General features: G+C 43.5%; 1 protein-coding gene across 24 annotated transcripts in view; it reads right to left on the reverse strand.

Moving 5' to 3' along the window:
• LOC126517704 (uncharacterized) overlaps positions 1-16,128 on the reverse strand; it is a 317,963-nt gene that overhangs the window by 240,142 nt on the left and 61,693 nt on the right. For 22 of the 24 annotated variants that reach the window (XM_072285412.1, XM_072285420.1, XM_072285416.1 and 19 more), the window contains 6 exons: positions 15,421-15,459; positions 14,091-14,129; positions 13,119-13,157; positions 11,163-11,201; positions 10,883-10,921; positions 5,821-5,859 (listed from right to left, as the gene is read on the reverse strand). In XM_072285412.1, the coding sequence (XP_072141513.1) occupies positions 5,821-5,859; positions 10,883-10,921; positions 11,163-11,201; positions 13,119-13,157; positions 14,091-14,129; positions 15,421-15,459 (234 nt within the window). The remainder of the gene's footprint in view (positions 1-5,820; positions 5,860-10,882; positions 10,922-11,162; positions 11,202-13,118; positions 13,158-14,090; positions 14,130-15,420; positions 15,460-16,128) is intronic. The other 2 variants (XM_072285415.1, XM_072285408.1) reach the window with 1 other exon arrangement.

Genomic DNA, 16,128 nt, shown 5'->3' on the forward strand with positions numbered 1-16,128 from the left:
TCGCTTCCTAACAGAGATAAAGATGCATGGCTAATGCAAGTCTCTCCTAATCTTTTGAAGCGGAACGCCTCCATTATTTCCCGTGTGGATATTGTGCAAAATTTTCTGCTTGTCATTCCAAACTTGTTAAACAGGGGATAGCTTACTCAGCTCTTAGGTCTGCCATTACCAAGTCATGTCCACACAATATGCAACAAAGTTTTTCGCAACAAATAGATAGGCTTGAGAACGCTAGTTATCCTGTACATTTATTATCGCTAACCTGCCAAAAACATTTAAAATGGGTGAGAAGATCCGCTAAGAAACAAGAAAAACAGAAAAAGGAAAAGCTTTTTACTGTGGTGCCTTATGTACACAGATTATCCCATGGTTTACGGAACGTGGCCAATAGATATGACGTCAATACTGTTTTCTCGGTGCCCCGCAAGTTTTATATCGTGTGTTCAATGATTGAACTGAAAATTGAACAGGTTCCAAAAAAAGAAAAGATAATTGCGGCGTTAGACATGTGTCCCCTTTTCTGCCTTGCAACACAGGTATAGCTTATCAGATTCCACTCCAGTGCGGAGAAACTTACAATGGACAGAACGGCAGGTGCATTAATATTCGACGAAAAGAACACAAACATTCACTTAACAACCCTAATGCTTGAAATGTAGCGTCACATTGTTTCAATTGCGCTTGTAAACCTGTGTTCGAAGACGCAAAAATTCTTTCAAGACACAAATGCCAAACTACACGGGAAATAATCGAGGCATTCCACATCAAAAGATTAGGAGAGACTGGCGTTAGCCGTGCATCTTTGTCTCTGTTAAAATGCGAATTTCAGCATCTTCACAACACGTGTGTTATACTGAAGTAGTCTCTCTTTGTTGTTTCCTTTTTTGACTTCCCTACCTCCGGATACGTTTAACTGATGTCTTTATACCTTGTCATGTTCTAATGCTGCGGCTTTCTGCAATCAACGTGTCAACACACACACACACATATATATACACATATATATATATATATATATATATATATATATATATATATATATATATATATATATTTTTTTTTTCGTTTCAATTAAAATTTAATTGAGAGTTGAGAGTTAGCGCTCGTTCTGTCTGCTTCTAGTCTGTTTCCGTGTACCTTCGCGCTGCAAACCAAGATCATGTTACCATACCAACTCGCCCATGTTCCTATCCATTCGCAGAATCTTTGATTGCACATTCGCAGTGCACTCAAATAAACAAATTTCATTGCCATACCACATTTTTATTATGGTTATTAAGGAAGGAAGGAAGGAAAAAGTGGAGAAAGAAAGGCAGGGAGGTTAACCAGTTTAGCTCAACCGTTTTGCTACCCTACACATGGGAGTGGGATGGGGCGGATGAAAGATGAGGAGGAGAGAGAGAGAGAGAGAGCACATAGCTCAACACACACATCGTCAGTTACAGTCCGTCACTTTTGCGCGGTACGTGACATGACTATCACAGCCGCTTGTCCAAGCCCGTCTCCTTTAAAAACCGAAGTCGTTCCTTCGTCGCCTTCAGCTGCGACGTCTTCTGTCGGCGACATGTGAAAATCGTTTGAAATGGCAATGGTCTATTGTCAATGTGCGCTAGAACGGACGCCAGGGACTGTCTGAACATTATATTCGGGAGAGTCGCACAGAATGTGTTCTAGCGTTTGCTCGCAAAGACAGGCATTGCAGAGAGCGTTGTCGGCCATTCCAATGCGAAATGATTTCGTGAATGCCACCCCTAGCCATAAGCAGTAAAGCAGAGTGGCCTCTCTTCGGCAGAGTCCAGTTGGCATGCAGAGATGCATCAAAGAGGGCAGGTGGTATTTGTGATTGCTCCGGTTGGTCTGGCTGCTTGTTGTGTACCATAGAGAGAGCGTGATCTCCTGTGTGAGCACTCGAAACTCGAAGTCTGCTGGCTTCCTCGGACCGTGAAAGTGGTGCGGCCTCTTCCTGTGTGTCTTCAAGAGCTGCCCGAGCGGCATTATCGGCGTCTTCGTTTCCTATGACGCCGCAGTGACTTGGCAGCCACTGAAACGTCACGTGGTGTCCTTTCTCATGTGATGTATGGAGTAGGCATCTAATATCGAATACGTGCTGTTCGTATGGCCCGCGACGCAGAGCTGATAGCACAGATTGTAGGGCTGCCTTTGAATTAGTGAAAATTGACCATTGTCGAGGTGGTTCCCGATTGACGAAACAAAGTGCAACGCGAAGAGCAGCTAGTTCCGCATGTGTCGATGTCGTTGGGGGGCCAGACCTAAAGCTGATGGTAATAGCTATTGCTGGGGCAACCACAGCACCGGACGAACACTGGATGTTCGTGAAACCGATCAGTACAAATATGTACACTGTCTGCATACCTCTCGTGCAGAAGAAGCAGAGACAGTTGCTTCGGCACAGGCGACGACAGCTCAGCCTATTTACCTATACCTGGCACATTGAGATGCACTGTGGGGCTGTTAAGACACCAGGGGGTATCGATGGTTTAGATGCAGCGGTGAAGCGCGAGGGAAGTTTGTCGTTCTACTTGACGATAGTTTTAGAGAATGATGCTTGGTGCCTGTCTGAAGGTAGCGTTGCAAAGTGGTGATAGGTGACACGTGCAAAATGTCTGATGTGCGTTCTCAGGGCTTCCACCCTAATGTGTGTTTGCATTGGATGATGCTGAGTAATCGCAATAGTTGCCTCTGTTGACGTGCATCTGGGCAAACCAAGGCAAACTCTGAGTGCTTAAGCTTGTGCTGCCTGCATAACACAAATATTTATTTGCATGTGTTGTTCAGTAGAAGTAGACTATATCTTTAAATAAACGAGAAATAGAGCTCTGTAGAGTTTCAGCATTGCGTCTACTGACATCCCCACGTCTTTCCTGTGAAGCATTTAAACAACTGGGAAGTTGCTGTCAGGCGCCGTTTCATGTAGGCCACGTGCGGACTCCAACAGTGGTCTCGGTCAATAATTACGCCAAGAAATCTGTGGGTTCTGACATTGACATAACAGACGGCGTCATTGGTTTGCGAATGCCACTAGTGCGCATTTTTCTGGTGATATGCTGAGACCTTGTTTACACAGGTAGCTCGCTGTCAAAGTTGCCGCTCTTTGAAGCCGCGCACGTTTCTGAGGACGTTAAATTGCCGAAGTCCAGACACAGATGTCGTCTGCGTATATTGAAATTTTGATGATATTTGGCAAGTATTCAGCAAGTCCAACAAGCGCGAGGTTGAATAGCGTCGGGCTGAGAGCACCGCCTTGAGGAACGTCTCTGCTGGTATAGCGTTGCGTAGTTGGGCCATCGTCAGTTAACACAAAGAATGAGCTTGCAGATGGGTAACTTGCAATCCGCAAAAAGACTCGACCACCTAAGCCGACCGTCGCAAGAGCATCAAGAATGGCCTCATGTAATACGTTATTGTATGCGCCTATCACATCTAAGAATAAAGCTGCAGATGAACGCTTACGGGACCTTTCATGCTGAACATATGAAACGAGATCAACTACATTGTCGATGGAAGAGCGGTCACGTCCGAAACCAGCCATGAAATTCGGATAAATCTTGGATTGTTCAAGGTACCATTCCAGGCGGCCAAGGATCATTCGTTCAATTATCTTTCCTAGACAGCTGGCCAGCGCTATTGGTTGGTAAGAGGGGAGCTCTAGTGGGGATTTGTCCTGCTTCAAGAGTGGCACCAGGCGGCTTACTTTCCATTCGTCAGGAACATTTCCCTCCTGACAAGAGGAGTTCTAAAGACTCAACAATTCTCCCCGTGCGGATTCTCCGAGATAGCACAAGGCTCGGTATGATATACCATCTGGACGCGGAGATGAAGAGCGCCTGCAGAGAGCTAGTGCCACCTCGAGCTCCTCCATTGTAAAAGGAAGGTCCATGCGGCACTCCCTGGAATGGGGGACGTGACCTCGGGCTGGTGGATCTAGGCGAGTCGCTTGGTCTGCAATCCGCGCACAAAAGTCTTGGGCGACATTGATGTCTTGCCGCCCTTGGAAAAGCGCGAGCGCCTTGAATGGAAAACGCTGTTCCGGAGGGCAACGCAGACCTTGCACCGTTTTTCAAATGTGAGACAGTGGCTTGTGGGGGTCTAGTGTCTGGCAAAACGTTGTCCAACGTTCCGACGCTACTTTATCCATACGACGCTGAATCTTCTTTTGCATCCTCCTGGCTGCCCTAAGGTCATGGATTGATTTTGTATGCCAATATCAACGTTAGTCTTTCGACGAGGCCGCGTGCGGGCCGCTACAGTGGCGCACTTCAGAACCGTGGCACAGCAGGTCTCTTCTGCATGAGGGTTCAGCGCAAAGGGGACACAGTAGCTAGTTGGTACACACGCCTTTGACGTGTCCTAGCCTGAAGCACTGATGGCATTGAAGCGGCTTCTGGATGAATGGTCGAACCGGATGTCGAAAATGCCCGACTTTAACGTGGGATGGTATACAATCCTCCTTGAAAATTACTTTTACGCAGCGCGTATTCCTAAGGCGGCGCACTTGCGTAATGATCGTGCCCTCGTTTCCCGGCTTGATGAGGCTAGGTAGGACATCATTGGGAATGGCAATGTCAATGTCGTAAATTACACCCGCTATGAATGTATCATCGATCGGCAGAAAAGGGCGCATTTTGATTCCGCCTAGCCCCGTGATTTCTTGAAGTTGTCCAAGCGCACTCGCGTTGTACACGTCTATGGCGAGTATATTCTTGCGTGAATTTATTCTGATGTGGTTCATTTGATCCGGCACCACACAATCCAGAAAAATGAATAGGGCTTGCCTGTTCTGCAATCGTAGTTTGCTCTACGGTTCTTCCGGCATATAGATGATGACGTGTGGCCAGCGCGAAGGCCACACGCCAGGCAAAACACACGTTTGTGTTTGCACAAAACACAAGGTACTGTTGTCCTACAGTAGAGGAAAACATTGGTACACTAAACATGCACCAGGTGCTTCTCTAAACCTAGGCACACGGTTCAAATGGTTTATTTAGCTGCGTAAGCCGTAACTAAATAAAATCGACCACCCATTGCTTGCCCCCGTGCGGCACCGCTCATGGTGTTTTTATATCGCACGTAATTCCTTAATTAAGTTACGTTATGCACGTTCGAGACAATCGGGTTTCGTTACGTTGCAGATGAGGTTCAGAAACAACCAATCCAGTTTTTTGGTGGCATCGTAAATACTGCGTGTTTCACTTTTCGGGCTCGAAGAAAGCCCGCGAAGTATCAAATAAATCGCTTCCTCCATGACGCTATCCTGTTTCGAGCGTAGGTAGCGCACGCCCGAACGAATTCATCAGTTAACGATCCAAGCATCGGCCTCCCCGCTTCCACGGTGGCACACATGCAGGACCCACTGCATCCTCCAATAAGCGATTACCAAGCCAGCAGCCCACCACGTGCTTTGGTCGTGCGGAACGCGGTTGAAAGCGCTGTAAAACGATAGCGCATGGTGGGAAAAAAAATGCGCCCCACAGGATCTACATTGCCGTAAAAAAGCTGCATTGGTTGTTTCGGAACACCGTGTTCAACCGACCGAGACGCACTTGGCCTAAAGGGCATAATAAAAAATTTTCTCATAATTGTCCCTGGTTAGGTAACTGATTTGGCTGAATATATAATTAAAAAATTTCGGCTAAAAGAGGCGCATGAAGGCAAACGACATCTCGCTGGTTTCACCCATCTGCGGTTTGCCGCTCTTCTTTTAAATCATTGACTGGAATTACGAGAAATTCACGGTATAATTATACTTAAGCACGTGTGTTAGCAATCTTTAAAGGAAAGAATAACTGTTCCAGAACTCACTTCGGTAGCAATTTGATGATCGGTGCTTCCTGTTCCAGGCTAACAAGAGAGAAGTTTATTAAGCACATTTTTATATTATTGCAATACAGCTCGGACTTGCCCAATATGCTAACTAGTAACCCCAGAAAGTTCTGGCAAGTCATCAATCCGCATCACGCACCAGAAATAACCCTCACAGATGAGTCAAGCACAGTCTTCACTGATGCTGAGTGCGCTACTATGTTTAACTCTGCCTTCTCATCCGTATTTACGAAAGAAACTGAAATACCGCCATCATTTTCAGCACCACCCTCAGTGATAAATTATGCTATGCCACCAGTTGTCTTTACGTCATCTGGCATTTCGTCCCTAATCGAAACCATGAAAATTTCATCTTCATCCGGTATCGACAATATTAACCCAAAGCTTTTGAAGAATAACAAGGATATTTGTGCGCAATTTTTATGCTTACTTTTTTCACAGTCACTGTTAACAGGTCAACTACCACGCGAGTGGAAAAGCGGTAAGGTCGTTCCAGTCTTCAAATCGGGTAAAAAAAATTCACCCCTTAACTACCGTCCCATTTCCCTTACCAGCGTACCCTGCAAACTCATGGAACACGTCATCTACTCCAATGTCATGAGCTTTCTCGATTGTCACAACTTTTTTCATTCTGCGCAACACGGTTTTCGAAAAGGCTTCTCCTGTGAAACACAGCTGGCCATTTTTATTCATGATTTGCAGGCTAATCTTGATTCTAACGTACAGACCGATGCTATCTTTCTAGACTATGCAAAAGCGTTTGACAAGGTTCCTCACAAACGCCTACTACTAAAACTTTCATATTTGAACCTTCCCTCTAATATCTTTAAATGGATTGAAGAATTCTTGACTAACCGTTCACAGTACGTCACCGTTAACAACCACAACTCCAATCCTATCCCAGTAACGTCAGGTGTCCCGCAAGGGTCTGTCCTCGGTCCGCTTCTGTTTCTAATTTATATTAACGATTTACCAACACATGTCTCTAGTAATATTCGCATGTTCGCCGATGATTGTGTAATTTATCGCAAGGTTAATAACGCTTCTGACCAAACATCTCTTCAAGACGACCTTAACCGCATTCAGGAATGGTGTGCCAATTGGTTAATGGAACTTAACCCTCAAAAATGCAATATCTTGTCCTTCACGCGTCGCCGTAACCCACTTCATTTCCCATACGTCATAGCTAACGTCCCTGTACAACCGGTTCTATCATACAAGTACTTAGGCATTACCTTGTGTGGCGACTTGTCCTGGAGTACACACGTTACGAACATCATTTCATCCGCTAATAGAACACTTGGATTTTTAAGACGTCATCTCCGCCAAGCCCCTAAACATGTGAAATTATTAGCATACAAATCCCTTGTCAGACCAAAATTAGAATATGCCTCACCCATTTGGAACCCGCACCAAGCATAAATGCACTCGAATCAGTCCAAAACAGAGCAGCCAGATTCATCCATTCATCATATTCTTACGACATCAGTGTGTCAGCTTTGAAAGCTGAATCCGACTTATTGCCCTTATCACTTCGTCGCCGCATTGCCAGCCTTTGCTTGTTTCATAAATTTTTCCATAGTTCACTAGGTCGCCCACCCTACATCGTCCCTCCAGCCCGCATATCTCATCGCACTCGTCATCCGCTTCAAGTTTCCCGACCTCGTGCCCGAACTACCACTTTTGCCGCATCATTTTTCTCCCGTACTGCAGCAGACTGGAACGACCTACCCAACGACATCGCAGCCATCACGTGCTCATCCAACTTTGCCGATAATGTTACCAATCATGTTTCATCGTGTTAACACTCGCTAACCAAAATATATGTACCCACCCCTTATGTAATACCCCTCGTGGGTCTTTAAGGTAATAAAATGAAATGAAATGAAATGAAATGAAATATATGAATCAGGAGATAGAATCCACTTATTTGCAAGTACACATATTGACCAATGAATAGGCTGCTTCATTCAGTTTATATTTTGCCTAAATATCAGTGTAGTGCGGTACATATTGGTTGAAAACTGTCCATAAAGACACATTTACATGTGTAAACTCAAACCAGAGCATTCAATATTTTGAGAATCAGTATGTGCTGTGTGCTTTTGAATCTTGGCAAAATCGAATAGCACATTATGCGCGCAAGAAATCAAAGCTTATAGTTGAGTAATTAACGATATTTTTGTTTTATGTAATTACTTTATTACATGCTGCAAATTTCCAATTCGAGCTAGCGTTGTATGAAAAGTAGTAAAAACGCCTACCAAAAAAAAAAAAAATGGGTAAACAAATTCCGCGACATTTCGGCTTAAAGTCTTTAACGTATCCTTTTCCGCTAGCGTTTTTACTGTTTCTTTCGTTCAACATGCTTCACAACATGTCGTAAAACTATTGATCTCATGGAGCCCGTGAGCGCGTAAAGCCTGTCGACGTCAAAATTATTTCTGAGGCTCGCGCAAACCTTGAAATTGCTGTTCCCTAACTGTGGGGAGAACAGCATTGATGTATTCCAGATATAATTGCGTTTCTCTGCCATATAAAGCGTGTTGTTGAACGAGTAATGCTTACAACAGGGAACTCGGCCTCATTTTTGATGATGCTTATCTGTTAAGTGAACCTATAGTTTCTGTTTAAACAGATGTACCTTAGAAAACTGGCTCTTATTTGGAAAAAGCAACTTGTGGTGAGAACGTAAAGGTAAGGAGTCTTTTTGATGGCAATGCATTTACAAACTTCTGTTAGCGAGAAAGTTAATTAGTTCCGTTACTTGTCCAAGCAATATTTGATTAATCTAGTTGAAAAGGTAACGTTGTGATATCTGCCACAGGTGGCTATATATAAGTTCTTAAATATTAAAAAGAACGAGCAACATTTCTAATAAAGGATGGATAGGTGGGCTAGTTTGCCATGCACTATAATAAAAGCTTAGAGCACTGAAACTCAAAGGACGTAGAAAAAGAAACACACACCTAACACGCACACATTTCCTTACGAGCGCTAATTTGAATCTAGAAGTTGCGTTTGTTGTTCTCGGTATGTGCGTATTCGGCACAAGACCGCAACAGGTCTTGACTTGCCAACTGCAATATGATACTTGTAAGAAAAAAAAAAAAACGTGCCTGCTTGAGCCAGTGTGTTGCAATATCCTTTTTCACGCATTGTGCCCTTTTTCACGAGTTTGCACAAATATCTGCCGAAATTGGTAACTTGGTACGACGGCGGGCTCACAAAAACAAATAGAATCCGAACCGAAAGTAAAAAAGAAGAGGCTTCCGAAATGCGGCCCCTTAGCTATCTGTTTGATACTTTATGAGCATTTCGGCGTTCCTATAAATGCAGGAGGGTTGCCGGTCATTGGCCACGTATAAGAAAATCGCCTAGTATCAGCTGAATTCCTTGTGGGTAGAAAAGTTGTCCCACATACGCGACAGACTTTTCTTTGAACCCTCGAGTGTGTATATAATAATGTTGACGCGCCGGGGCCATATACACCCGCACTGCGTACAGTAGAAGTCATAATAATGCCTGCTGGCAAATGTTTTACATTTTGACAATCAGCCCGAACAATAGAGAAACGCAGGAAGTAGAACCGTGGCGAATTTCCTTTTCTATTGTTGGCGCCGTTTTCTATTCAACTGTAATCGCTTCCTTGTCTCGATAAATGTCAACGTATATATTTCCATGTAAATATCGCGTACTATATACTCGCCACTTGAACCAGATGCCCGAGTTGTCAGAAGGTGGAATGTCGAAAAGGTCGCGAGTGCGGCTAAAGAATAAGGAATAGGACGTTTGTAGACACCGTGCTTCCTGATGGCGCTTAAGGAGTGCTCTTTGTAACCGAAAAATTATTGGTTATATATGCAAGTAGCAACTAGCCGTATAAAAGTTAAACAAGACTGCCATCTGATTAAAAAGAAACGCAATATGTCTAGGGAAGCACAACAAATAACTTAAATATGAAAATATGTACTAAATAAGAAGCAAACTCTGTCACCCTTCCGGCAAAAGGAGTTGATTGGTTAGTTGCTTATTCCTCAGCACGATAACACCAGGCTGTCGTAGATGGTTTACGAAATAGTGAGGATCAAAACTAGTGGATAAACAAAGAGAGTACAGAAATTCTTAGAATCGTCTACTAACGCGTGTGCATTCTTTGACTCGGCAGCTCCTTCGCCTTTCCTTACTTATTTAGCTAGCTTATGAATGTCTACTCATCACTACCAATCGTTTACAATTACACTATTATAAAAAGCACATGTGTTAAGTAATTACGCATTTATCTTGCAATCATATGGTGTAAAGTGAGTCGTAGCACCGTCACAACCACATTTCTTTTTTGTTGCCACACCATAGCTTTCTTTTTTATTTTTTGCTACGTTGACGTGGCGACGGTGACATAGACAGTGTTTTTTTTTTCTCTGACGCTACTAATGATCTACTGTCAGATTATTATAGCGATTAGATGTGTTAATTTCCTTGTTTTCGTTTCTGTTACGACCTCCTCGCGCGACAGCGACGTAACCATATTTATTTCTTCGTTTTTATTTCGAACGCTACCAATCATCTACTGTTGCAATATTATAATAGCGTAATTGTAGATTTAATTGCTGTGGAACTGGCGTTATGGCATGCAGATACGGGTGTATTTTCATACTACAATAAACACCTTATGTGAAACTGTTGTGAAACTGTTTTCTACACAATTTTACATAGGAATTCTAGGTCCTGCATGTTTCCTCATGTCTTAGCTCGAGGACGCATTTTCGTAAGAACGTAGACAACCGTTTGCGAGCACTTGCATAAAGTTGTATTTAATTAATGAAGTGAACATGAGAATAATTTGTTCGATCTGGGCTAACATCAGCATTCCATCAGCGACTGCTATTTTTTTTTCACTTCGCGAAGCAGGTACGCAACTAGCCTTGTGCAAGGAAAGAAGTAAACAACATTGTGTGACTGATCTGGAGGGCGCATAAAGTGCGCCACTTGCAAATGCAATCAAATAAATAAATAAATAAACGTTTGGCTGGACTCTTACCGTGCCTCCCGGTGGTACTTTTGGTGTACTCTTCGTGCCCTAAAATTCCCAGGCAGAGCATGCAGAAACTTTAATGGGACGCAATTGATGAATGAATATGAAAATTATTATTAGTGTATTCCACGACCTTGAGATAGTTATTGTGAGGACTTACAGTTCACAATACTTCTTGCTGTGCTAAATAGCGCCAACGTCCATTTAAAATTGCCTGGCATTTATGAATACGCAACCATTTATGCTTGCATCACTTAAAGGTAAGAACGCTCACTCTGGACCTCACCTTGCCAGTACCCCCATGAGTGGTCCTTCCAGTTCCGGGCTGTTAAGAAAATGTACCAGAATGAAATCTTTAATGTCATCAGGCAAAGTCCTTCAAGACAACTTCTGCAGTTAGCCCGAGGAAGAGCGCGAATTTTCATTGCATCAGAAGTCTTTATAGTATCATGGACCAGAGACACAAAACAATGGTTGTTGTATAGGGATTTCGTTATCGAAATTTTAATTACGTCGTTGCGTCCTTCGTCGCTTGAATGAGTTATTGTGTTTGAAAGTCCACAGGCCGTTCTGCAACTTTCGTATTATTGTTTTGCTTACGTCATTGTGGCAAACGCTGATTTGTTTTTAACCTCAACAATTATTACATTATTGCAAATGTGAACTATTTATTTCCCTTCAGGCTGCTGTGCCCGCTCGCTAATTCGCATTGCACCTTAGCACAGTGGCTATTTCTCGCTACGTGCATGGTTGTAGTAAAATGGGTGTGGCAATATAAGTACAGTATTACTACTAGTAGTGTAAGTACAGCAAGTACCGTATCGTTCATTAATACAATAATCTGCAATATTATTCACTGAATGGTGCATGCTATCGTTGATAATATTCTGTCAGCATCTGCGTACAATAATGTGCCCGAGAGACAGTTGACCAAGCGCATGAATACCGATGGGAATCACTGGGAATGCTTATTCAGCATGAACTAAGGACTATCACAGTATCAATACGCGCGATACCAATTGACATCTCACTTCTTAGAAAACACGTGTGGGCGAACTACTCAGCTATAAAAACAGGAATCACCGGCATTTCCAACACTCGCGTGTGTGCATAATCTCTCATTCAAACCACAGCGCACCGCCGCGTTGCTTTATCTCGTCGGTAAGAAACTTTCGGGTATCTCTCTCTCTCTTGCTATCTCGCTCTCTCTTTAACTTACTTCCCCTTCCAGCGGCATACCAATGTCTCTTTTTACATTAAGCTCGTTCTCCACGTACGAAGCCAGATTTTCGGCAGCGAAGTCCGTGGTGGCTCAGTATCGCTCAAGTGGTTGCCTCTCGCAAGCGCGCGAATAACTTGCCTATCTAATCAGCCATAAGCACCGCTCTCAGCTCAAGCCAGCGTAACCTCTCGGCAGTGTGGTCAACCAGGAGGCCCTGCCGTCGCTCTTCACGAAGCCATATTTGAACCGGATTCCCTCTGACATTCGGGTCGTTTCTGCAGCTGCCTTTTCTCGGTCTCGGCGGTGTCTACCTCTGCGCTTTGTAGCCCGCCGACGAAGGTCACTTCAGAGAGAGAGAGCAACCAGTTCCATAAGCAACTGTCGCTGTTTGCCTGTTTACCCCACAAAGCTGAAGCGCGATTCTTTAAACTGGCATGTGATTACAAGCAGAATTTTTGTAGCGCATGCGGAATGACCGCGACCTCAGTGCAGTTTATTTTTATTTCTTTCTGATTCCATCTGTCAAATTCTGCTTGTAACCTCCAAGATCAGCTAACGGCCGCGGGCGCGTTTATTTATTTAGAGGACATTTTCGGCATTCTAAAAGCACTGCGTGTTCCGCGAGCTTAGCTCGGCGTCGATGTACGTGGCAAAACTTCAGCATCAAGGAAAGCATTAAGAAGAGAAACACTCGGTATAGGCAACAATTTCACGTTTCTTCCTTTAAACAATGTACGGCGTATTTTATTTAAAGATTTCTGGTTGTGCTAAGGGTTATGACCCTTTCATTCCATTCGGTATATTATCGTCGGACCTATAATAAACAGACATCTAAGCAACGTGTGCCAGCAACCCAAATCGCTGCCGAATGCAAACATAACGCAACAATAATGAAAATGGCTCTCATTCTTCCATTGGGAGGCTGGTAATTCATACATTAGGGGGGGAAATCTGGAACGCAAGAATGTGGAGAAGAAATATATTTGCAAAACTTGCAATAGTTAAGGTAAGAGCACTTACCGTGCCTTCTGTTCCCTCTGAAGGAGTGCTCCATGGAAACTATAAAGTATGAGTTACGTGAGCGCGTTAAGGCCGCAGTATAGAAGGGAGAAACAAAACGGAAGCAGAATCTTGAATGGCGTATCCCCAGTGTGCTCAAGTAAATTAATTTTAGTAAATAAGATCAACCACCCGTTCTTTGTCATCGTGTGGTACGGCTCGTGGCGTTTCTATATCCCGCCTAATTGCTCAATTAAGTTATGCACATTCGAGCCAATCGGGTTTCGTTCCATTGCAGCGGAGGTTCGAAAACAACCGATCCAGTCTTTTGGTGGCATTTTGTATACTGCCCGTACGCTTCTCGGCAATTCAACGAAGTCCGCGATGTATCAGATAAATGGCTTCCCCCATGACGCGGTCGTATCGCAGCGCTCTGCATCGCGTTGCGAGCGTAGGTAGCCCACGTGAGAAGCCTGGCGATGTCATCAGTTAACGATCCCAGCATCGGCCTCACCGCTTCCACGGTGGCACACATGGAGGACCCACCGCAGCTTTTAATAAGCGATAACCAAGCCAGCAGCCCACCACGTGCTTCGGTCCCGCGGAACGCGGTTGAAAGCGCTGTAATACGATAGCGCATGGCGGAAAGAAAATGCGCCCCACAGGATCTACATTGTCGTAAAAAAGCTGCATCGGTTGTTTCGGAACACCGTGTTCAACCGACCGAGACGCACTTGGCCCAAAGGGCGTAATAAAAATTTTCCTCATAATTGTCCCTGGTTAAGTAACTGATTTGGCTGAATATATAATTTTAAAAATTCGGCTAAAAGAGGCACATGAAAGCAAACAATATCTCCCTGATTTCACCCATCTGCAGTTTGCCGCTCTTTTTTTAAGTCATTGACTGGAATTACGAGAAATGCACGGTATAATTATACTTAAGCACATGTGTTAGCAATCTTTAAAGGAAGCAATAACTGTTCCAGAACTCACTTCGGTGGGAATCTGAGCGTGGGTGCTTCCTGTTCCAGGCTGACAAGAGAGAAGTTCATTAAGCATATTTTTTATATTATTGCAATACAGCTCTTATATATGAATCAGGAGATAGAATCCACTTATATGCAAGTACACATACTGACCAATGAATAGGCTGCTTCATTCAGTTTATGTTTTACTTAAATATCAGTGTAGTAAGTCTCTCCTGAAAAATTGTCAATAAAGAGGCATTTCCATGTGTAAACTCAAACCAGAGTATCAAATGGTTGGAAATTAAGTGTCCTTTGCGCTTCTGAATCTTGGCAGAATCGAAGAGAACATTAACCGCGCGAGCAATCACAGCTAATATCTGATTGATTAACATTCTTTTGTTTTATATAATTACTTTATTACATGTTCCAAATGTCTAATTCGAGCTTGCGTTGAATTAAATATAGTGGAACCACCTACCAATGAAGAAATAGGTGAACACATTTCAGGACATTTCGGTTTGAACTCTCTAACGTATAATTTTTCACTGGCATTTTCACTGTTTCTTTCATTCAATGTGCTTCACAAGATGTCGTAACACTATTGGTTTCATGGAGCCCATAAGGCATTCCAGCCTGTCGACATCAAAATTATTTCTGAGGCTGGCGCAAATTTTGAAACTGCTGTTCCAAAACTATGGGAGTGCGGCTAAAGAACAAGGAATAGGGCGTTTGTAGACACCGTGAAGACGATTTACCGTGCTTCCCTATGATGGTTCCGAAGTGCTCTTTGGAACCTAAAAATTACAGGTTATGTATGCAAGTAGCAACTAGTCGTATAAAAGTTAAACAAGACTGCTATCTGACTAATAGTGTACTAGTAGAGGCAGTAGCTGTGAAACTGGCATTATGGCATGCAGATATTGGTGTATTTTCATATTACAATAAACACCTAATGTGAAACTGTTGTGAAACTGTTTTCTACACTATTTTACATAGTAATGCTAGGTCCTGCATCACTCCTCATGTCCCACCTCGGGGAAGCATTTTGGTAAAGACGTAGACAACCGTTTCTGAGCACTTGCATAAAATTGTATTTAATTAATGAAGTGAATATAACAATAATTTGTTCGATCTGGGCTAACATCAGCATTCCTTCAGCGACTGCTATTTTTTTTTTTCACTTCGCGAAGCAGGTACAGTACTAGCCATGTGCAAGGAAAGAAGTAAACAACATTATGTGACTAATCAGGAGGGCGCATAAAGTACGCCACTTGCACATGCAATCAAATACATAAATAACTAACTAAATAAATAAATACATAAATAAATAAATAAACATTCGACTGGACACTTACCGTGCCTTCCGGTGGTACTTTTGGTGTACGCTTCGTGCCCTAAAGTTCCCGGGCAAAGCATGCAGAAACCTTAATTTAAGTACAGTATTAGTACTAGTAGTATAAGTACAGTAAGTACCATATTACTCTTTCAAACAATAATCTACAATATAATTACATGAACATTGCACGCTATCATTGATGATATTCAGTCGGCATCAGCGTACAATATAGTGTCTGAGAGAAAGTAGACCAAGCGCATGAGTACTGGTGGCACTCACTGGGAATGACTATTCAGCGTGAACCAAGGGCTATCACAGTATCAATGCGCGCAATAGTAATTCACATCTCAATTCTTCAAGACGCGTGTGGGCGATCTGTACTCAGCTACAGAACAAGGAATCACTGTCATTTCCAGTGCTCCCTTGTGTGCATAATCTCTAATTCAGACCACAGCGCACCGCCCCGTTGCTTTCTCTCGTCAGTAAGAAACTTTCGGATCTCTCTCTCTCTCTTGCTCTCTCGCTCTCCATTTGTTTTACTTCCTCTTCCAGCGGTATAGCCAATGCCTCTATTTACATTAAACTCGTTCTCGACGTACGAGGCCAGATTATCGGCAGCGCACTCGAAGACCGCGGTGGCTCGGTATGGCTCAAGCGGTTCCCTCCCGCAAGCATGCGAATAATCTCTTCCAGTCTGTGTCCGTTTCACTTCGCGCTACAATCCAAG

This window comes from Dermacentor andersoni, chromosome 11 (assembly GCF_023375885.2).
Source record: "Dermacentor andersoni chromosome 11, qqDerAnde1_hic_scaffold, whole genome shotgun sequence".
NCBI lineage: Eukaryota > Metazoa > Arthropoda > Arachnida > Ixodida > Ixodidae > Dermacentor > Dermacentor andersoni.